The sequence below is a fragment of the Lissotriton vulgaris genome, chromosome 7, assembly GCF_964263255.1.
Source record: "Lissotriton vulgaris chromosome 7, aLisVul1.2, whole genome shotgun sequence".
Classification (NCBI taxonomy): Eukaryota; Metazoa; Chordata; class Amphibia; order Caudata; family Salamandridae; genus Lissotriton; species Lissotriton vulgaris.
This window is the reverse complement of record NC_141695.1, coordinates 1,511,879,931-1,511,903,368: the sequence shown is the minus strand read 5'-3', so window position 1 is coordinate 1,511,903,368 and position 23,438 is coordinate 1,511,879,931. Positions and strand designations below refer to the sequence as shown.

Here is a 23,438-nt window from a genome sequence, read left to right as displayed (position 1 = left end):
CCTCCCATGATGAATGTGAGGAAGCCCAACGTTGTACATCTAGCTGATGCTCGCTCATAACTGTCATGACATTGAGTCGTGTTTCAAACGTCAGTGTGGTTTGTGACGCTGAATGGTGGTGAAATGTCAACAAGGCAGTGGGTGAATCTTACCTCAATGTCAAGGTGCTATTGTCTGCGGAGGGCTTGTAGGAGTAGTATGCTTTGACACTGAGAGGCGATTTGAGACCATCGATAGAGTCATCACCGGTGACGTGTGGCTCGACATCGAACAGTGCTGTGTTGCCGTTGATGGAGTCTGCCTAGGCAAACGTTGATGTGTTACCATTGAGGGAGTCTTCGTCATCGTAGCTCGTCTCAATGCCAAACGTCGATCTTGACGGAGAACAGATAGGTATTTTTCTACCTCTAGATGTGGATCTTGTCTACCGCTTTTGTCGCCTTTGTGGAGATCTGCCTCTGGAAACTGACTTGAAGAGAGAGGGAGTCTTCTGGGAGGAAGATGGGTCAAGTCGACCTGATGATCCAATTCTTCCTTTTTACTGTAAACCATGGAGAAAGATTTTCTTTCTTCCTTTTCAAGTTTTTTTTGAGAGTTTCGTACAATGATGGCACGTCTCAAGAAGATGTACGTCAGGTAGACAAACGATGCAGACTGAATAAGGGTCAGTCTGTGCCTTCTTTTTGTCACAAGCAGGACACTAGACAAAAAGGAAAGGGAAAATACTACTCTTCACCCTAATTGAAGAAAGACATTGAGTGAAGCGAAAAAAAAATCTCCTTTGAAAAGAATTTTCGGAAAGAGCCAAAATCTGAGAGCAGTGCTCCAGGATCCTCACTGAAGGAGCAAGAAAAAATAAAAGTGACAATATTGGGGCGTGATTGAATACAGGAGGTCCTGGAGGTCTTAGAGGCACGGTGCCAGTATTGACTATTGGCCAACACTGGATTTGAATTATCTTGCAGTTTTTTCATTCAATAGAGACTGTTTTACACTTTATGCGCTCTTTTTCTGATGTACAGAAATGCTTGAGTATGGTGAGAAGTTCATTAAATGAAAACTCAATGTAAATGGGTAATTCTTAGCCTTTAATATATGCAGTATATGTATTTTTTAGAATTAATTTCTAAAAACAATATTCTCTTCCTGCTGCAAAAAGCTGTGCTCAAGGACCCTGGATAGATTGCTATTATATACCAGTGTTTTTAGGACTATCAATAAAGATTATAGATGCAGAAGCGAAGGTTACTTACATGTAGTCCTGGATCTGCATCATAGATATTTTCATTGACTCCATAAAGAACCCCCCTGCTCCCTGGATTTTATTGTTGGGCATTAGAAAGCGGCTTCAAAGTTACAGCATTGTATTTTTCCTCACTTCATATATTTCAGTGATTGTATTCTCACAGAAAAATAAATTGAGCCTCTCCTAGGCTGGCATATGGTGCCTTTCACCATGAAATTAGATTGGCATTAAAAACCCTATGGAATTTTAAAAAGGATGACACAAAGAAGTGCTCAGCAATCCAGTCAGGCAGCATGAAATTCTTTTACCGTTTGACTTCAATGAAGATACCTATGCCTAGACAATTTCCAGTTTTTGTGAATTCTGTTGAACCTTCCGCAAGCGTTAATTATTTGGTTGGATACCAGCACATTTTCGTGCAGCATTTCTGAATAATGCTGTGTTTTGGTAGGTCTTCAATATATAAACACATTTCTTCACATATTTCTCACTGGTAACTATGAAGAAGGGTAGTAGCAATGGGATCTTTAACACCATCGGTGCTCATGACGAGCTGAGCTCGCCATGAGGCACGGTGCTCGTGTGCTCCTGCCGAGCTGAGCTAGTCATGAGCTGTGGAACGCTCGAACGCGGGTCTAATTCCCCCGCTGTGCTGAGCGTTCCACACAAAAGGGTGTGGCTGTGACGAGCTCAGCTTGTCATGAGCACACGAGCACCGTGGCTCATGACGAGCTGAGCTTGTCACAAGCACCGGGACGTTGTGCGCCCCCCCGCACAGCGGGGGAATTACCCCCGCTGCGAAGGGGTTAAGATGTGAAACAGCAGTTTCAGATATCTTTCATCCAGCAGTGTCTGTGTGCTTACTTTCATGCTCTGGAGGAGTGGTTGTCTGTGGAGCTGATGCATAACTCCTCCTCAATGATGTTTCTGCTTGGACTTCAAAAAGTCAGGGTCATGTTGTGGTACCTTATATTTAACAACCTTGGTGAAACTGCTTTAACTGTGGCTGCCCTCTGCTGTTCTCAGTAGACCGGAAACTAAGAGAAAAGGAGGTTCAGGAGTCAATCTATTTTTCAATGTCTCAAGTATTACCCTAAGGGGATGCTGAAGGGCGTCCACGAGGGATATTCAACTAAGTGGCCACTCTAACCAAGACCTCTTGAAAGGTAGAGATGTCATCCATTGGAGAGGATCTAGATAGAGATGTCACAGGTAAAGTTGGTGTATATGATGTAGATTCATCAGTTGTAGCCAACAGGGTTATCAATCTTGGTGGAGATCTGTATCCTTTTCTTTTTTTGGGGGGGGGGGGGGGGGGAGTATGGCTTGGAGAGAGAAGAAGTTGACCTCCTCTTCCTCTTTGGGGACACTGATGTTTGTCTTGACACAATCGTTGGAGACAAGTTTAATGTTATAGAGGTTCTTTTATCGGATCCTCAAAAGGTATATTTGGCTTTATTGGTCTGAATGGTAACAGATGAGGATCTGGTGTAACTGGATGGGATGCAGAAGAAAGCAGTTTTGACAGAGTCTCTGCTCTTCTCCTAGGCGTAGCTGTAAAAGAAGAGGTAGAAAGCTTGGAGTGTTCCTACTCTGCTGTCTGGTAATAACTATTGTGAATGTAACAAATTGGATGAATGCCGCAAAGTTGCGGATGGGGATGAAGATTCCAACACGATTAGAGAGATTGGAGTTTAACGTCTATTGTTTTCTTCATTTGACATCAAAGTCATCATATCAAAGAGTGAGAAGCCTTTCACTTAGTAGACAGAAACTTATTTGCCGTCGTTTCTTCCTAGAAGTCAGTAATATCTGTGTGTCGACGATAATCAACGCATTTCCTCAACAGCGATCTCATCTTTTTCACAACATTATTTGTGTGATGTCAAGCCCTCTTTGAAAGGCTAACAAGTTGGGCTGATGCTTTAAATGTCGACACAGATACCTTAAATGTTGAGCCAGAATGACATTGAGAATGTCGCCGATGTCTTCAAGATGAAGACTTTTCTTTAGATCTCCATCTGTGGGAGGCTTTTTGGTCAGGCTGTTTTTGGAGATGACATGAAACGAAGATTCCTCAAGTCTTCTGTTTTCTTCTGCTCCCCTATCTTCCATGAAGCTCCTCGGCCTGATACCTTCTCTGTCTTTGAGACTGCATGTAGTCATCTTTTTACAGATGTTGCAATCTTTCAATATGTGGTCTTCTGGCAAACATACCAGTGATCGTACAGGGGTCAGACGCCTCTTTCTTTTGCTACATGAAGGCCACTTCTCAAAATGAGAAGGCATTTTGTGGTAAAATTCTCTCAGGTATCTGGATTTTTTCTTGTTACTCATTCATTCATTCATTTAAACTTTATTCGGTTATTTAAGACAGAAAACAACCATGAAAGTACAAGTAAAAACACAATAACTATACAATCCAGTTTAAATAATTTGCTTAACCTAAATAGAGTACATTCAAATGATAGATTTCCGCAATTCAAAAACAGTTTTCAAATATAAGGACAGGGATGCTACTGTAAAAATATTATCAAGCCGTTGTAATTCTAAAAAAGCAGGACGACACTGGTTAAAATCCATAATCTTTAGTAAGGGGACAATCCACCTTTTTCTGGGATTAGTATAAAATCTGCACAAGAAAAGAATATGGATGTCTGACTGTTCAGATAGATCATCACAGGGGCACTTAATAAGTTGTTTACCCCAAAAATTCATGACAGGGAAACTAAAAAGCCTAAAAAGCATGTTAAATCTAAAGCGCGTAAGTAAAAATCTTTCAAAGTTGCTCATAGATAGTCCAATATAGGGTTGCATTTGTTCTGAGATCATTATTAATTGGTTGGCGGCCACAGTTTTCTTCAACATTTCTGTACAAGTTCTTTGGTCGCCCAAAAACCTCATGCATGTGTCTTTTAGAGTTTTCCTAGGGACAAGATTCATAGATGAGGGGTCCTCATAATATTCCAGGTGACCTATGTTTGCCATAAAGGACATGGGTTTGCCACGTTGGCCCCAGGGATAATGTTTGAGTACCCGTGCTATAAAGAATTATTTAAATCCTAATTATAAACCATTTGGGTACTTAGAAATACTGGTCTTAGCTAGCTATGAAGTACCATTAACTTGAAATGTTTGCTTGGTTACTGTTGGTGAAGAGATCCTCGGGGGTGGATTCGTGGCAGCAAGCCTGGTTTACAAGGGTAAAGGAAAGAATGCCATGAAAGAAACGAATGGACCAGAATCCATTGGATGAGACAGACAGATATAAAAAGCAGAAATATATGCAAGAGCGAAGAAAAAACTCAGACAGCCATTTCCCACCTTGGCTTTTCCCTGGAAGTTGAAGGTCAGCACATATTCCCCCCGCCTCGTTTCACTTTGTCGGACCAGGAAGACGCCGTGGCTACTGGTGCCCCCGGCCAGCACCAGCTGAGCAGCCTTCAGTCTGGAGAGGGTGCCGTGGAACCAGTGGTACTCTGACAGAGGGTGTTCTCCCTCTGCAGGATCTGGGTCTCCCTGGAACATGAATGACTCTGTGAACAAACAAAAGGAAAGAGTGCCTGATGATCAAACCTTTTAATGTTCAGAGAACTAAGGAGTCACAGTGGCAAGTAAATGTTTGCTGCCTATAAACCAGCTTCTACCTATTCTAAATATATATAAGTAGATGTCTACGAATTTTAGTAAACCAGCTGCGGAGAGTACCTTTTAGTACACTAATAATGTTTGCAGGAATCTGAAATACAAAATCAAAGAAACAGTCTACTAAATAAATATGTTAGGAAAAGACAAGGAAATCAAGCAAAGATAAACAAATTAGTTCAAGCACTCAAGTCTTTTAGGTGAAATGGAAGAAATAGCGAAGCAATGATCTGTCACCATGCGCAACGAGGTTTACATGTCCTACCTCTTGTAATGTTCTGAGTTTGAGGCTTGGATATATGGGTTTCCTGAATATGGCTAATTTAGGAGAACCTACTAAATCAACTTGTAAAATTCTATTACTTCAACTGATCTTGCCATTCCTAATATTTAGACCTTTTTTCCACTGCTCATTAGTTATGAAAGACTGAAATCTGAAAAAGGAATTGATAATTACCTGTATTCCTTAGGTCTCCTTCAAGAACCTTCTACTAAAATCATAAGGACTTATCTATTCTGCCAAATGCAGGATTCTGGAGCACTTTGAACAAGATGAATTCTGTCTCCTTTTTGTTGGAAGTCACATTTTCGTATCTAAACCATATTTTATCAGCCTATTTAAAGGCCATATTGGCCAAATGCCATTCATTTTCATATTATAAGGTGCTATTAAGGGCCCTCCATGGATCAATAAGTTCCAACTCAGAGTTAGGAGCATGCAGAGCTATGGCAGATCGCAGCTTTCTCTGGGTCCCACCAAGTTTAGAAGAATCAAGTGTAATGGACTAAAGAAAATTAAAGTCCGATACATTTATAATTAAGGGAAATCTATCAACCCTGTGATTAGTTCGCAAAGTATTCTTGGATCATATTCTAATAAGCCATTATGCGACACCACTGTCCTAGTTTATTCTGAAGAGCAACGGCTACCCACATGCCTCCATGGTCTTGCGTGGTTCTCAAGATATCACCCGAGAATCTTATTCGAGGCTGGAATCTATACATAACATGACTAATGAGGCTGATGCCAGAGTCAAAGTAAACTAGAACCGCTTTTTATCTGGGGCAAGTTTTCAAGTATGTCTTGCTATCATTCAATTGAAGGAACGTGGTCAAGGGCTAATGATAATATAGATTTCTTTTTGCCTGAATCATTCAGTCCCTTAACATTTACAGACAAGACTTTGCGCTCAATCATGGAGACAAGAGAGAAAAAAATGCATGAAACTGTCTCAATTGAGAACTATTTTGTGATGATTTTGAAACCTATTTTTGCTCCTTTTTATCAACCCCCCTACTAATTAATATTCCCACCTACGTCTACCCTACCAGTGAATTTATGCCCTTTCTCACTAGAAAAGGTTCCCAAACTAGTCATGGTGCAATCTTGTACACCTGTTTTTGGAAAGGATGGATGGCACGCTGTCCACGCCCCTCTTCCAACACCAGTGAAATTCGAGCTGATATGTGCAATGAACCTATAAAAACAGACACTGAGCTAGAAATGCATTGAAATCATGCATGTTAATATTTTAAACACTTCAGATAATCCTTTCTTTACGTTTTTCGTTTGCACTTTTCTCCGATATTTGTGTTTACTCAATATCTGATAAGACTGTGAATGTACGATCGACCAACACTTAATGTGGCACTTTTCATAAGCATAGATTGAACACCCACATATTTAAAGACATTAATGCTTTGTCTGAATTTCCTTCAATGCTTAGAAGTTTCAAATAAGGTATCTGAACATATTGGACAATTTAATTCATTAGCGACTGTAAAGTCATTTTGTCTATTAGCAGTGGCCTCAATGTTCTACTTAATCTGATAGTATTGGATGTTCACCAGCACAGTTCTTGAATACCGACTGTCAGTGCTTAATTTGTTAAAATAATAATATTAAATGCTGGGTTCCCCGTCAGAAGTCCAGTGCAGCTTGTAACACCCGTAGTCATGCCATGGCTGCCAAAGTACAGTACCAACACAATTCCTATTCATCAGAATCTTACAAGTGGGACAATTCAGACTATTGAAGCCCCCAAAGCTATTAGAATGGCTTGGGTGGCAGGTATTAATTATTTTAATGTATATTGAATTAGCAAACAACTGTTGCTGTGCTCATCTCTAAATTAGACAGACAGCCACCATGCGGCAGACTGTAATACAGACAGCGTAGAAAATTAAGCGCTGGCGCTGAACACTGGAAACCACACTTAAATTTATGTAGGCATTCCTAATATTTAGAATTTTCTCCACTGGTGATATTAATGAAATACAAAAGATTGAAAGCTCTTTCTTTCTTGGCCTTTGTTAGATAAGGTACATTTTCTCATTTAAAACATAGTTTAATAGCCTATATAAAGCCTATATTAGTGAAATACCATTTATTTTCTTTAGAAAACCACTAATGTAGAAGTAAAAAGTCAACAAATAACCAAGAAACAAGAAAAACCTCAGGCACAATCCTTTGTAGCAATACAGCGTATGTACAATGTGGCAATCATTGGATTTAACACAGATCTGTGACTAGGGGTGAATGCTTGACAATGTTCGGCACTCCATCCATCATCTTTCTGTGTTGCAATAAGTCACTCTTACTGGGAATGGTATGCCGAGAAGTAGGTATCGTGCTCGCTACGCTACTGGATTCAAGCCATCTCGGTTGATATGGGGTGATACACTGAAAACTTTTGGTTTTCCTACATTTTTTGTTTTGTCTACAAATTATTTGACCCCTCCCAGGACACATGGTGCTTGGAACGATCTTGCAGCTGAAGAGGCTGGAATCTGAGAGAAAGTAGGTAATTAAATGGATTAATATGGAAATCAGAGATTATTATCGGAAGAAACATTGAGTGCATCTGCATGATTACTTTGTATTCACGGCTCCTAGGAACATACATCTTGAATTGTGCTGCGTCTTGAAATGATAGCTACGGATGAGGTGGAACTTGCCTGACTGCAAGATGGCCGCGTACTAAACTCCCCTGGTCGTCTTGGCGCATAATCCTTAAAAATCCTACAGATTACAGGCTTCTACACACTGTGGTTACTTGCCTGCTGTCTGCCAGTGCCCCTCCGCTGCTGTTGCCGGAAAATCTACTCTGGGGGGTCGTGATGCTAGATCCCTGGCGGGGACTGCAGGTCGTGAACGCAATGATCTTGTGGTGCAGCACAGGCTGCTGGCGCAACCTCCTGATCGGGAGCGGAAAGGTTTCACAGGACGCTGCGCAGAGGCTTGGTGCCGGCCATTGCGTCCCGAGGCTCACCGAGGGGCACAGCAGCATAGACAATTTGGGGAGGCCCCACCTGACGGTAACGTGCCGGGCGTTGGTGCAGCTGGGCCGGGATTGGTGCCCTGCTGGGCTCAGACGGGGTCTGATGGGGATTTCCTTGTGGGCCCGAGGGCCTTGATCTTACTGTTTTATTTATGTATTTATTTATTTTATTTATTTGATGCATTATTATAAAGCGCAGACTTTACCTGAAGGTGTCAGAGCACTGTACAATAGAATCAGTTACGTTACATGAGAGAACTGTTGCAGGAATAGAACAAACAAATATAGCATGCCATCGAGTCGAAGCAACGCAGGCAAAAGGCACACAATCTCAAGCACAGCATGAACAGACTGTACAAAAAAAAGTAGGAATAAATATGACAAATTTTACAATGCCTAAAGAACTTCCTGGCGAACAATAGCAGGCCATAGAATCAAAACAACGCAGGCAAAAGGAACACAATTTCAAACGCAGCAAGCACAGAATGTACAAACAAAAATATAAACATATGTGACAAATTTACAATGACTAAAAAACTTCCTGGTGGGGTCTGAGAAGGAGGGAATTAGTTCTGAAAGTGTCTTTGGAATAAAAGAGATTTGAGGTCCGCTTTGAAGATCTGGATGGAGGTGATGGCACGGAGCGAAGGAGGAAGCGGGTTCCAGATTCTCACCGCATTACCTGAGAACAATTGTGCCAACAATTTTTCTCTTTGGAAGGATGGGGGTTCAAGAAGGAACTTTTCCGCATTCCGAGAAGGTCTTGAGCCTCCAGACAGTTTGAGTTTATTCGCCAGATAACGAGGGGAGGAAGAGTGCAAAGCTTTGTGGCTGATGCACGCTGTTTTGTAGATAGCTCTAGCCTCGATGGGAAGCCATCGGAGCGAAGACAGGATAGGAGTGATGTGGTCACTTCGTTTGGACCATGAAATGAAGCGAGCTGCTGAATGGAGGACGGATTTGAGGGGGGAGAGGTGAGATTTGGTAAGGCCAGTCAGAAGAGAATTACAATAGTCAAGTCTAGAGAGAACTAGCGATTGGACCAAGGTTTTTATGTCATTCTCCGGGAAGAATCAACGAATCCCCCATAAAAGTCGCAGTTGATAACGTGCGCTCTTGGCCATGGAGTTGATGTGTGAGATTAGGTTGAGTCTTTTGTCAAGTATGACACCTAAGGATTTAGCGCAGTCCACAATGATGGGTTAACTGTTGAGTAGATTCAACTGATCCATCCAGGCTTGAACAGGAGGCAAAGAGAGAGAAAGCGGCGGAGAGAGAGAGCTAGATATGAGGAGGAATTCCGTTTTGGAGGGCTTGAGAATGAGTTGGTGAATTAGCATCCACTTGTGAATTGGATTTGGCCATTTCCTTGCTGCCCCCAGCACCTTTGGGGCCTTCTGCGCCCATTGCTGCTGACCCTGTGTGGCGGAAGAACCGGCATATTGCTCTGCGCTGAAAGGGCCCATCCAGCCCCACTCTGGTACACAGATTGCCCTTGGGTGACGCAAAGGCCTTCATCAAAGCTGGTCTCTATCCCCTGGTGAGCCATGTGTTTGCTTGGGGAGAGCGCTGCTCACTAGTAAACTCTGGGGCTGGTAGCATGATTCGCACAGCATTGGGGCCTATGGGACATCATTATCATGGAAATGCCAGAAAAATCTCAATCTAAGCTGCCATTCGAGCCAAGTAAATCAAGCAGACAGATGGAACAGGATAAAAGCGCTTCTGAATCAGGGTCTGAAGTGGGAGATTCAACCCAGATATTCAACAAATCTTGGCGGCCATGCAAAGTAGTTTAATAAAATAGATGGGAAAATGGATTCCCTTCAGCATGGACAGGATGAACGAGTGTCTAGATCTGCACTCTGAGCACTTAAATATGGTCGAAAGAAGTGTCTCAGACGCTGAAGACACCTTGAACTCTACATCGCTCTCCCACACTGCATTGGACAAGCAACTTAAGTCCCTGCAGGCTAAGGCAGAGGACCTGAGGCCCACTCAAGGCAGACCAATATAATTGTTGGAATCGCGGAGTCCACCAACATCCTTATTATGGAGCTCTTTGTGGAACAGTTGTTAACTTCTCTGCTGGGTAGAGACTGTTTTTCCAGTGTGTTTGTTGTTGAGATGACGCACCGCTGGCTTGCTCCCCGTCCGGTGCCCAGAGCACCACCACGCCCAGTCATAACAAGGCTCTTGAATTACAGAGATCGCAATAGCGCGCTCTGGAGGGACCAGGAGTTGAAGGAACTGCGCTACGAAAACATGTCTCTCTCCTTATATCCTGATTTTACCCAGCAGAGGCAGGACGCTTGGCGGCTTTTTGCACCAGTCTAGAGGAAGCTTCATCATATGCAGCTAGAGAACAATATGATGTATCCTGCAAAATTGAGAGTACACCAGGCGCGGCTGGTCCATTTGGGCGGAAGGGCCCCGCCCGCCCCCTTTTTGCCCTTAGGAACAGTGTCTGTCAGGCTGAACAAAAGTCAGCCTGACAGACTTTTCACTTTCAGTGTAAGCAGCCAGGAGACACACATGAGCATTTAGCGGTGGCTCCTGGCTGCCTAAGCTGAACTTTGCTGGGCTAAGAAAGTCACAGGTCAGTTGAGCGTGACTTACTCAGCGCAGCAAAGGTTGCGGAGGCACCCCCCTCAGTGACGAGGGATTGCGTCACTGATTGCCTCGCACCTGGGCGCATCAGTTCTAAGCCGTGAAGCGCCCAGGATCGAGTGTCAATCAGTGACACTTCATCACAGAGTGGGGTGGGGTCAGTAGTCTCCCTGACCCCATCCCACTATTTGATGACGATATGACTGCTGCCTTCCCTCATTGGCGGAAGGCAGCGGTCCCAAACCTCCTGGAACCAACGAGGCATAGCAGAGCTGGCTAAAGGTAAGTGGAATTGAAGTACTTTTTACATTGTTTGGTGCATGCATGTGTGAATGTTTGGGAAAGAGTGATGTGAATGAATGTGTTTGTGTATGTGTGTGTGTGTGTGCGCCTGGTTGTGAGTATTATGTGTATGTGAGCCGTGTGTGTGTGTCCCGTCCGCACCCCTCCCCGCAAAACTTACCGGCCGCCACTGGAGTACACGCTTACGGGACTACTCATGTATTCAGTCTTGCAGGTCCACATGCTGAGCAGGGGGGGGGGGGGGGGGGGGGCCATCCGGAGACTCATGAGGACTAGGGTCTCCTCTGCAGTTCCCGGGGAGTGCAATGGGCCAGGCTTGCTGAGCAGGATCGACTGATCGAAGCTTCAACCCCATTTCACCCAGTTTGGACTATTTGGCATGGGGCCGTCACATTAGAACTTCTACCACATTTATCAACATGATCAGGGCTCAAAAAATCAAATCATTTAATTTTGACTAGACCTGCAGGTCTAGTAACCTAAAAAATGTACTCGGCCTAACTGAAATGCACTTGACCTCAGTTTCTAGAAGCTGAGCAAATGTGACAAGTTAACAAGATTTAAAGGCATTTTTATTACTCGTTCACTTTGTGAGCAATAAAGATGCCTTTAAATCTTGCCAACTTGTCACATTTCCTCTGCTTTCAGAGACAGAGGTCAAAAGTCAGTTTGCCTTTCTACTCATCAGAAAGGACAAGTAGGACCTAAAAATGTCTCGACCTAATTGAATCTGGCTTGCAAATGTAAGCGGATTTTTCGAGCCCTGATGATGGTAGGATTATTATACAGCAGCCTCATCTAAAGCTCTTCATCTGTTCAGGCGATCTTACTGGATTTGACTTCGACTTGCGTGGGCAATATGCGGAGTGTGGCGATCAGTGATGGTTGGTTTTATCCTACTGGGAGGTCCATGTTGTACGCATATGTGTATAACAAGGTAGAAATGTTGTTGTTCTCTTTGCCCACTAATACGTGACGGGGAGCGCCTTTAGACAGGAGACATCTGCCCCATAGTGTGTTCCACAAGGGGTGTGTTAAGTGTCATTTTATTTTGAGATCACAATCTTATTTTCCTGGTAAGAGTGGGTTCTGCTGGGGGACTATCGTCTATGCACAGTTGGGGAGGGCATAACGTGGGGGGATTATTTGAATTGTAAGACAGACATACATTTCAGCAGAGACCCAATGATGATTGCTAGATTTAGGTTTATATACATGCACCTCTTCCCTGTTATGGTTCAGCTGCATTATGACAAGCCGGACTATGTGCCCTAGAGGGGCAAGAAGGTCCTAGTTGTAATATGGAATGTTAGGAGGCTGAGCGACCACAGAAATATTTGAAATGTTGTTGCATATTTGAAGAGGCGTTCTGTTGAGGTTGCTATGCTTCAGGAGACGCACCTACAGCTCAACTGAGGCATGCTAGCACAAACATACTTCCATGGTCTGATTTGCCCAGCAGGGTTCACCACTCACGTTGAAGGTGTCGTAATATAGGTCACCCCTAAGGCAGTGATCTGGGTTCCCGTCTCCTGCAGGATCCAAACGCAACTCTGCTACTGGTGTGTGACTTCAATTGCATTTTAGATCCAGATAAAGATCGCTCTAGGGGTCCCCCTAGGCGCCCCACAGCTGCAGCAAGTGCTATTGTTGGCTTGATGTATGAGTTAAGCCTGCTAGATTTGTGGCAGCAGCACTCGCCGGACATCAGGGGATTCACCCACTACTCAGCTCCTCATGACACGCACACCAGTATTGATTATGGGCTTATCTCTAGGAGCTTGCTCTCATATGTCACGGACTGTATCCCACACACATATTCAGACCATTCTCTAGTACAACTAGATATCATGTTACCCATTAGGCAGGCAGGTTCCCCCTTATTCACTGTAGGACCCAGTGTTCGCTGCTGAAATGGCGACATCGATAGATGTCTTTTTAAAAAAGAACATTGGGTCTGTTGAGAGTTTCGCTACAGTTTGGGAGGCCTTTAAATTTTATATTGGCGGCATTGTTCTATCCAAACATGCAGGTGTGCTTCGTCCTCTGAGGGACGGGTTAACGAAATTAGAGCATGGAATTTCTGCCCTGGAGCATTCTTCCAAATAAACTGGGGCTATACAGTTACTGGGGAGCATGAAGACTGCCCTGGAGGAGTTCCAGGAGGTCGCTGATCGAGAAGTGAAACAACTGGGCAAATACGCCACGGCTACGGTGGTGTATGGAGAGGGAGAACGACCTGGGGCTTCTCTGGTGGCCATACTACGCTTCAAGAGAGATGCACATTTGAGAATTGAGGTTCGGACTAACAGGGTCTTCCTATTCATGATTGTGCTGATATTGCCGATAGATTCAGCAGATGCTACTCCAAATTGTATACAACGCAGGGGGACCCTGAGGAGGGCGCAATACAGGACTACCTTGAGCATATCCAAATGATGTGGCTCACGAATGAGCAAAGAGAACACCTCGTGGCCCCTTTATCAGGTGAAGTCAAGTCAGAACTTAAAATTATGCTGGTGAGCAGTGCCCCGGGCATTAATGAGCTCACAGTGAATTTTGATAAGACTTTTCAAGAACAATTGGTCCCTCACCTAATTTCCCTATATGAGGACAATTCTGAGGTAATGTCCTCCTCTATGCGTGAGGCCTGAATTAGAATGTTACTAAAACCTGGGAAATCCTCAGTGGAATGCTCATCATTTAGGTCCCTAGATATATGCTAAAATGTTGGTGAATCGCTATAAGGCCCCTTTGATTCCTTTGGTCCGCCCGGAGCAGGCAGGCGTTGTCCCTGGTCGCAAGATGACCCTCAACCTCAGAACAATCTTCGGTACCATCCAGTAACTCAACTCTGACGTTGAAGCTATGGCCATTTTTTTAGAAGCCGAAAAGGTTTTTGACTCTGTTGAGTGGCGTTTATGAAGGGGGTTTTGAGGTGTTTTGAAGTCGGCGAGATCTTCCTAAAATTGGTTACTGTGTTATATACCCTCCCTATTGCCAGGATACGCTTGGGTAATATGATTACGGCCCCATCGCCATTTCAAGGGGCACTCTGCAGATTTGCCCATTGTACCCTCTACTTTACGCCTTAGTAGCCAAAGCTATAGCTTGTGCACTTCGTAAGTACCATAGTCAAAGGGGACTGCAGTTCCCAGGGTATAGCTTGGTTCTATCGGCATATGCAGATGATAATCTACTATATGTATGGAAGCCGGGCCAGAATCTCAATCCTATTCTCTCGGAGGTCGTACAGTTTGGACAATTGTCCGGACTAAAAAGTTACTGGTTATCTTTCCATGGACTCCGGTTACCACCCCTCCAAGACTAGATTACCCTATGCAGTGGTCATCAGACCCCATTCGTTATCTAGGGATACAAATTCACACTAACCCTGACATAGTTCTAGCAGAAAACAAGGGAAAAGCTATTTCCAAGCTCGAAGATGATATTTCCAGATGGAATAGACTGGCTCTTTCCTTGTTAGGTCGTATCTCCATCATGAAAATGGTGGTCCTCCCTCAATTTCTGCTTTAATTTTAAATAGCCCCATGATGCTGCCATGCTACCATATGCTCCCTTATGATAAGGCTGGACTGGGCCGCTAAGCAGCCGAGGGTCAAATGGGAGACGTTGCCGTTGCCTTATTCGACAGGAGGCCTTGGGGCTCCAGACTTGGAGTCATACTACAGAGTGGCCCAGGCGTCCCATGCATACCACTGGATACATGGCCCTCAGGACTTACCACACGTGCAGATCAAAAGAAACGCAAATGGCCCCCACACCCTGCAGCTGTCCCTTTTTAGGCCTCCCTTTAGACGACACAGCGTTTTAGACTCAATAAACTCGACTACCCGTGGCTGGCAAAGGCTACTGGAGCTTCAGGCTGGTGCTCTTCTGTATTAGCCATTGATTCTACTGGAGTGGTGCTCCTGGTTCCCGAAAGGGATGGAAAAGGGTTGTCACAACTCGAATGCGGTCGCTGCTCTTGGACGCTGGCCACCATGCCATACTACGCTTAAACCATTTTTAGTGAACCATAACAGAATTGAAAAATACGATGTGATGCTCTTTTTCGTGAATTATATCTCCAACTTTTGATCTATATATTGATCCCTTTTTGAGCCCTGAAGAAGTCTCATCTGTGAGACGAACCCCGTTGGCTAAGAGAAAAAGTCACTTGTACCTTTGGATTTTCTTGTGTGGATAAAGAAATAAAGAATATATTCCGATCACCAGTCAAGTCCAGACCTGGTCATTTTGGATCTACTTATTTGCAAAAAGACTTATATGATAATTTTTTTGGATGGGTGCTGATTCCCAAACAATTTCCTTGGATGGAAAAGGATGTTCATAGCTCGCATAAAGCATTGGGTGTGGTTAAAATAGGGGACTGCTTTTATGATGGGGCTGTCCTTAGCTGGGAATAGCTGCCCAAAGAGTGTGTGGTGCCCACTCCATTAGATAAATTCCAGTACGCTAGAATTAGGCATGCATGGTGCGGGCTCTTGAGGGATGACATAGAGGAGCCCCCTGCTTTGCTCACATTCACATATCTCCTCCACGCAGATTCCCCTGCTAAGCTGATATCAAGACTATTTGCTCTCATTAGACACAAGGCAACATCATGCTCCAAGGCCCGTTTAGGTTGGTAGAGCGATCTGGGCTTAGTCCTCTATGATAAGCGCTGGAGATACTGTTGTGAAGTAACTAAACACATCGCTAAATGGCAAACTCAGCCTAATACATTTTAAATACATAACTAGAGTTAATTACACTCCCACTAGGCTGTTTCGCTACGGGCTGCAAGAATCTAGCCACTCTGATCGCTGCCCGGAACCGGAGGCTAGGTTCCTGCACTCTGCTTGGCGATGCCCTGCCATTTTTAAATTTTGGATTGAGGTCTTTAATGACATGAGCAATATTACGGGACATGTCCTAGTACCTGAACCACTTACGGTTCAACTTGGGTATGATATGGGCATAGAAAAAAGTTACAAGAAGTTGGTATCAATGGGTATACTGCTAGAAAAGCATGGGGTAGCCATGCGCTGGGCCAAGGGGCTGATCCCACTGATAGGAGACAGTCTGAAATATACAACAAACTGCTGCCCCCCTCGGGCCGCCTAGAGAGCTTTTAGGGATTGAGCAAGCAATACTTAATTGGGAGTACTGCTGCTGTGCCGGCCAACCAGTGCAGCGATAAAGATGCCCGAGATGTTCTGTCCAGTTTACTACATGGGGGATAATTAACAGAGTGTCCCTCTTTCAAGTTTCCCTCTCTGTAGTGGGATGCCTCCTTAAGATGCCCCTGTCACTTGCACCGAATCTGGTCATGTTGGAATTTAGACTAGGTCATAATGTCTATACAAGTGATATGCCTTTTGATGTGTATTGTGTGAGAAGTTGGCCTGATATATGATGCTCACTAGTTCTAGTGATCACCTTGTATCAGTCCAAACAACCCTTATGGTGATTGGTTGTAAGTCAACCTTATAGACCAGCTATCCTAAAGGTAGCATGGACAAAGCAGTCTTAGGCTAAACTCTTTTGGCATGTGAAGCCAGCTGTTTTACCACATATAACCCTTTGAATACCAAATTAAAGGACACCACACAGGTTGTTATGAAAATAAACAAGTATTTATTAACTAACATACACCTCTGAACTCTTTATGAGGTCAGAGGGCTAAGCACATGACAAACTCTTAGGAAAAATATGATAAGTTGCACAAATTACAATGGTGCCCTAGGGGCACAACAAACCATATACTAAATAAATGGTATAAGGAAATTGATAGAAGGAATGGAGCTGTCCAGAGGCTGTAGGATCGCTGGGACTACACTACCCTAACCTTAGGTAAGGGGCAGGAGGCCCACGGGACACGTGTGCAGAGTGTGAACTCACATGCGAGATGCGTAACAAAGTCAATGGACACTACAAATTACGAAAAGGTAAGTAATAGACAGTTCCGACTAGTTAGGACTAAAACGACTGGATACCTGGACACTAGGAAAGTCAATCTACCCTGGAGCACCAAAATGCTCTCGTTACCTCACCCACGGGCTGCGGGTGCATAGGTGTGAAAGTGTGTCGGGTTTCCGCGTTGAAGTCAATGGAGCCTTGAAGAAAAGATGTTGCAGGCGACCAGGCGGAAGATGTCCGGAGCGATCCAAGGGTGGATCGAGGAAGATGAAGACCTGAAAGCAGAGGGGACAATGTTCAAAGTCACTAGCCAGTGACCGGAGTGGAACCAGGAAGGAACCAGATGCTGTAGTCGCGATCAGGTGAAGAGTGGACGCTTGACTCTGCAGCCACGTGGACCAGGAGGTGTCTTCGACGACCAGGATGGGGGCACGAGCTGTCCCACGCAGGCTCTCGCTGTCGGCGGTGTTGGATCCGGATTCGGAGTCAACAGGCCTTGGCAAAGGCAACCCACGCGGTGAGTGGAAAAGGCGTCTGGTGCGGACCAGGAGGGTCCGGGGTGCTTCTCCTTTGCAGGGAAGCAAGGTCCAGTCTGGAGCAACCAGACCAGCGGTCTAGATTTCGTGGATCGTCCTCTAGGAGGCCACTAGCCAGCCGGCAAGTGACCAGACAAGGCGTCGAGCAGCAATCAAGCAAAAGGGCCCCACACAGTTCTCGTGGATGCTGGAGGGCTGATCTTCTGTGCAGGAGCTGCTCGGGCTGGGGCTTCTCAATCCCCAAAGCACTTTCTCGAGGATGCCTCTGAAGTCGTGCTGGAAGTGAAGTGCAGTTTCTTCAAGATGGCCCGTCCCACGTGTCTCTTCGCACCCACGGATCTCAGCTGTGCTGCAGATGTAGATAGAGGTTGGAGTGGTCTGGAAGTACGGATCTCGTCGGGCTCTGAAGTATGGTTCCGGCAGGAAGGACGACAAAGTGAACCGCTAGGACGCTTGATGGTGCCTGCTTGTGCAGGGTGGTCACTCCTTGGCCACAAAGGAGATTTCTTCCGTTTTCTGTGGAGCAGAACGTCGAAGTCCAGAGTTTCTTCTTGTAGAGTTTCAAATCAGGATTAATCTAACTTGGAATGGGACCAGCTCCTACCTTTATTCTCCTAAAGGGTGCTGTACTGTGACTAGGTCCCTCCTATGGGCGGGACCAGGAAGGGGGGTGGTTACACCCCCTATCCTTTGTCCGGTTTCGCGCTGGGGCTGGAGTTCCCCAGCAACTGGTTTGAACCGGGGTACGCACAGGGACACCTTGTGTGCCCCAGGCATGTCTCATTCCTTTCAGCCTGTCCTACCTCAATACACAAAATCCTGTCTGGGGTGGTGCTAGCACCTTCCAAGGCAGGAAACCCTTTGCCCAGGCCTCCCTCGCTGGAAGGACTCCCAGCAGCAGGAGGTCAGACTTGTGTCTGTGGTGGCAGCATCCATTTTGTGATGCTGTGGCTCGAGTTAACTTTATCCGGGGTTCACAGTTACATACATGTCGTGTCCCTCTAAAAGGGTGGAATGCTACCCCCGTCGCCAGAACTGGCGAGGGGGTAGTATTCGAATTCGTATGACACCTTACTCGACATGTCTTGATAATGCTATGCCAAAGTTAGCAATAACTGCGAGGATTATGATGCACTTAAGAGTATATGGTATAGCGTTATCATGGAAACAACTAACGGACTTGGTTCCGAAAGCTGCAGGCAGGCTCAGCTCATGCTAGAGCACCATCTCACATAATTCCAAGCACTCTGCCTCCAGGATTGTTAAGGCCTGCCATAGGAGTGACTTATAGGAGGATATGTGTCCATTTTAGGGTTAGATATAGGTATACTATATCTAAAACAAAGGGTGATTACACCACCTTGCCCCAGCTGTGTTACCAGCCAGTTGTGTCAGTTTTGGATGGCCAGCCAGGGGTGGCCCCCTGGCATAATACATGCTGCAGCCCCTGGTAGGCCTTGGGTGAACTTATGCCCTGGGTACCTATGGTACACTGTACAAAGACTTACAAGAGTGACCCAATACCAATTAGATATGTACCCAAGGTACATGGAGTCCATTTTAACAGAGAGCAGGAAGCCTGGGGTCCTGGATAGCAGGATCCCAGGCCAACTATGTCGAAAACCAGCATAACACTAGACAAAAAGTTGGGGGCAACCATAGTCAGATATCCACCTTCCTAGATATTGTATTTGCCTTTTAACCTTTAAGCTTGTCCTGCATTTGTCTTGATTTAGGATTGTTTCTTGTTTCTAATTTCTTTCTCATGTCAGAATGCTTTCTCAATCTGAATTTTATTTGTAATTTCATAAACAAAATAAATACATTAAAAAAAGATAGCTAACAATGATACCATCCCTCAGATTGCTCACATGGAACGTACGTGGACTGGGTGACAAAATCAAACGCGGTCTAGTCCTACAATATATTAAAAAAGAAAGCCCGGCAGTAATATTGCTGCAAGAGACATCTTATGGGTACGTCCACAAAAGCAATGGATAAATGGGGGTATAAAATGGTGGTACACTCCGAATCCACGTCCAGCTCTAGAGGGGTGGGCATATTAATAAAAAAAACAATTTCCCCTAATAATAAAACAAGTTAAGTCTGAAAACACATGAAGATTTGCCACCATACACGCGCAATGGGAGGGGAGAGCCTTAAATATAGTCTCAGTTTACATTCCCCCAGCACTACACACAATAGCCTTCCCAGATCTCAGTGCGTTCTTACTGGGGTTACCATTTGGGGAGTTGCTTTTAGGTGGAGACCTCAACGGGGTGGCAAGTGATTCCCTGGACAGATTTCCTCCAAGACAGGTTCTGACCGACATGTCAAGGCTACAGAGTTTCATTGAGGCGCTGGGCTTGATAGATATATGGAGGAAATTCCACCCTACAGAACGCCAATACATCTACGACTCTAATGTTCATAATAGCCTTTCAAGAATAGATTACTTTCTGGGATCGACGGGTGGCCTTCCACAGGTGGACAGTGTAGAGATCAAACCACGGGTCATCTCAGATCATTCCCCATTAATACTCACATACACCACTCGCCAACAGCAGCGGAGACGGATCTACCCAATACTCCCCGGCTACCTCCAAATACACAAGATCAGGAAGGGAATCCGGAAAGGGACGAAAACTAAATTTCAAGAAAATGAAGGATCAGTTGCTTCCCCCACTGTTTTGTGGGAAGCCTTTAAAACAGTAATCAGAGGACAAGCTCTGGCGTCCATAGCTGCACACAGGCAGGAGGGGCAAATGGAATTGCGAACTCTAGAGTCTGAATTGACCATAACGAACGCCCAGCACAATCAGGACCCAACCCACGACTCGACCCATACTTTATATCTTGCCCAGCAACGTCATAAAGAGCACCTGACAGAACTAACCAAGCAACAGTTAACGTCCATGCGACACAAAATATACGAAATTGGCGACAGGCAGGAAAACTGTTGGCATGGCTAGATAAACGGGAAAAGAACGACAGATGGATAGTACAGCTAGACACCGGGGGGATAGTCCATCAACAGACCCGCGCATAATAGTGCAAACACTGGCGCAGCACTTCCAGGCAGTATATGCCTCTAACTCTGACTTTTCAGAAGATGAGGCAATGACTTATATACAAGACCTTGCCATGCCCAAGCGGTCTCCAGAAGAGGCGCAGATGCTAGAGACTGATCCGACTGTAGAAGAAATACGGGTAGCCATCTGGGCACTGCAACCGGGCAAAGCGAAAGGGGGAGGTGAGCATCTACGACAAACATATGGGATGGCCCCATCAGAACGATTTAGGTACACACAAATACGGCATGCCTTAATGGCAGTACTACCGGCAGGTTCAGAGGTCCCAGAAGCGTCCCCGTTGGAAGACAGACTGTTAACGGACTACATGCCGAAGAGGGCGACATCTCTCACCTACCCCAAACTCATAAATAATCTACCTGACCCAATGGGACCCCTAAGGGATAAATGGACCCACAATCTTGGCGACATGGATGACACAGAGTGGCAGGAAGCGCTAGAATCCCCAACGGAGACGGGTATACCCTCGAGACTTAGACTGGTGCAATTGAGCATACTACATCGCTCCTATTACACTAGACACACCCCGCATAAGATAGGGAGGGTGGAGCATCCCTATTGCATGAGGGGTTGTGGAGAAGAAGGTAGCTTTTACCATACCATATGGGACTGCCCCAGGATAGCGCAATACTGGGCTAAAGTGATGCGGACCATTTCACAGGTAGAGGGGGGTCTCACTACTACCGGAGCGTAAGCGCTGCTTATTAAATGTCTGGGAGCCTAACAACCTCACGCGCATCGGGCAAAGCTGGGTTACACTGGGCATGATGAATGCCAGAAGAAACATAGCACAGGGGGGGGGGGGGCGGAGGTGCCGACCCTAGTGGCATGGAGCAAGGACATGGATGCAGCCATGATTGCGGAGAGAGTGATATATCATAACAGGGGTTGCCCAAAAAAATGGAATACTTTGTGGGGGGCGTGGAATAAGTACAGGGATGAGCCCTATGATCCTCTATCAGATCAAGAAGACAGTGACTGAGTCGGAGGAGGTCTAGTACCCCAAGACAGCATAAAGGACTGGGGGGTCTCAGTTATTATACAAATGGATAGTTTGGAACTGGATCAAATTACAAAGATATGCTTTAGCTTTAACGTTGTAAGATGCTGTACTGCATGTTTCTGTCATATGTTAATAAAATGTATGATTAACAAGAAAAGAAAGAAAAAGTTTGATAAAAAAAAAAAAGATAGCTAAGGAGAAAGCCGCTTTCTGTGACGGATGTTGCAGGAAACCTTTGTGAACTGGTCAGTAGGAGGGCCCTTGAGCCTTGACAGGATAGTGCTGAACATCCTGAGGAGGGAGAATGACTCCTATTTGGTGAAAAGGTTTTTATTTAACAACATTGAAAACTATATATGAAGACTTGGAAGACAAGTCTCTGAAAAGAGAGGTTTGTGAAGTACAACTTTTATGACCAGTAATAGTTAAAAGCTGTACCTTTATGGATGTGAACTGCAACTCTAACCTGGTCTAATAATTTAGGTTCTTCTGTACATGTCACATGCAAAATCTTTTCCATTTAAATCATGGACTAACCTATTAAATCACTTTCATATTTCACTATACTAAGTCAATACATATCCTTCATGGGTTCCGGAGACGCTTCGAATTGCTGTTGCTGTCGCTGCTGTGCCGGTGGGGTTCACTGCTGGACTACAGGGCCCAGGACGCTGTGGGGCACCGCAGAACTCGCCCCTTCCCCCTGTAACCGGGGGCTACCTTAACTCATTGCGTCTCCCGTTCCACGGGAAACGCTTCGAATTGCCGCTGCTGCCGCTGTACCGGTGGGGGTCACTGCTGGACTACAGGGCCCAGGACGCTGTGGGGCACCGCAGAACTCGCCCCTCCCCACTGTAACCGGGGGCTACTTTACCTCCTCGCGTCTCCCGCTCTGCGGGAGACGCTTCAAATTGCCGCTGCTGCACCGGTGGAGGTCACTGCTGGACTACAGGGCCCAGGATGCTGCAGTGCACCGCAGAAGAAAACAAGTTACTTACCTGTAACTTTAGTTCCCCAGTATTGGTAACTTTCATAGATTCCCATGCTTTTGTATCATTCCCCGTCGTCGGAATGGGAGTCTCGGTAACAAAAATAACATAGCAGTTGGCACAAAAGAGAAAGAAAAAGGCCTAGGCCTTATTCCCTTTTGTAGCCCATCACTCTCTTTGTGTAAAAGAGACCAAACTTCGGCATCAGCCAATCAGAAGAGCCTTACCCCTTAGAACCCTTCTGAAGGAACCTCAGAGCCTCAGATTTTCGTAGCCGTTATGTGTAGCCACCATTCCTGCTGAAGGCTGAGCTTTCCTCGGGGAGGTGGGCGGGCGCATGGGAATCTATGAAAGTTACCAATACTGGGGAACTAAAGTTACAGGTAAGTAACTTGTTTTTTGCCCCAGTATTGGAACTTTCATTGATTCCCATGCTTTTGTATCAGAGTAGCAAGCAGTTAGCAATAAAACCCCCACATTTTGTGTCATAGCATACATTGCAAAACCAACATGACAGATACAAAATGTGCAAAATTACGGAAGGTAGGACAGAAAGAAAAGCTCACCAATTATTGGAAGAGGTTCCTCAGGACTGCCTGGCCCATTGCTGAATCTTCTTGCTGCAAGGAGTCCAAGCAGTAATGCTTAGTAAAGGTGTGGACACTGCTCCAGGTAGCAGCTCTGCAAATGTCCTTTATCTGCACCCCCGCGAAGAGGGCTGTTGAAGACACCACTGATCTTGTGGAATGTGCCCGAACCCTGCCAGTCAGTGGTTTACCTGCTGCAGAATGGCAATGTAGGATGGTAC

General features: G+C 45.3%; 1 protein-coding gene across 5 annotated transcripts in view; it reads right to left on the bottom strand.

Annotated features, from left to right (window-relative positions):
* The window catches only part of SH2B1 (SH2B adaptor protein 1), a 551,274-nt gene that overhangs the window by 181,631 nt on the left and 346,205 nt on the right, over nt 1–23,438 (bottom strand). For all 5 annotated transcript variants that reach the window (XM_086932373.1, XM_086932370.1, XM_086932372.1 and 2 more), the window contains one exon: nt 4,571–4,782. In XM_086932373.1, the coding sequence (XP_086788499.1) occupies nt 4,571–4,782 (212 nt within the window). The remainder of the gene's footprint in view (nt 1–4,570; nt 4,783–23,438) is intronic.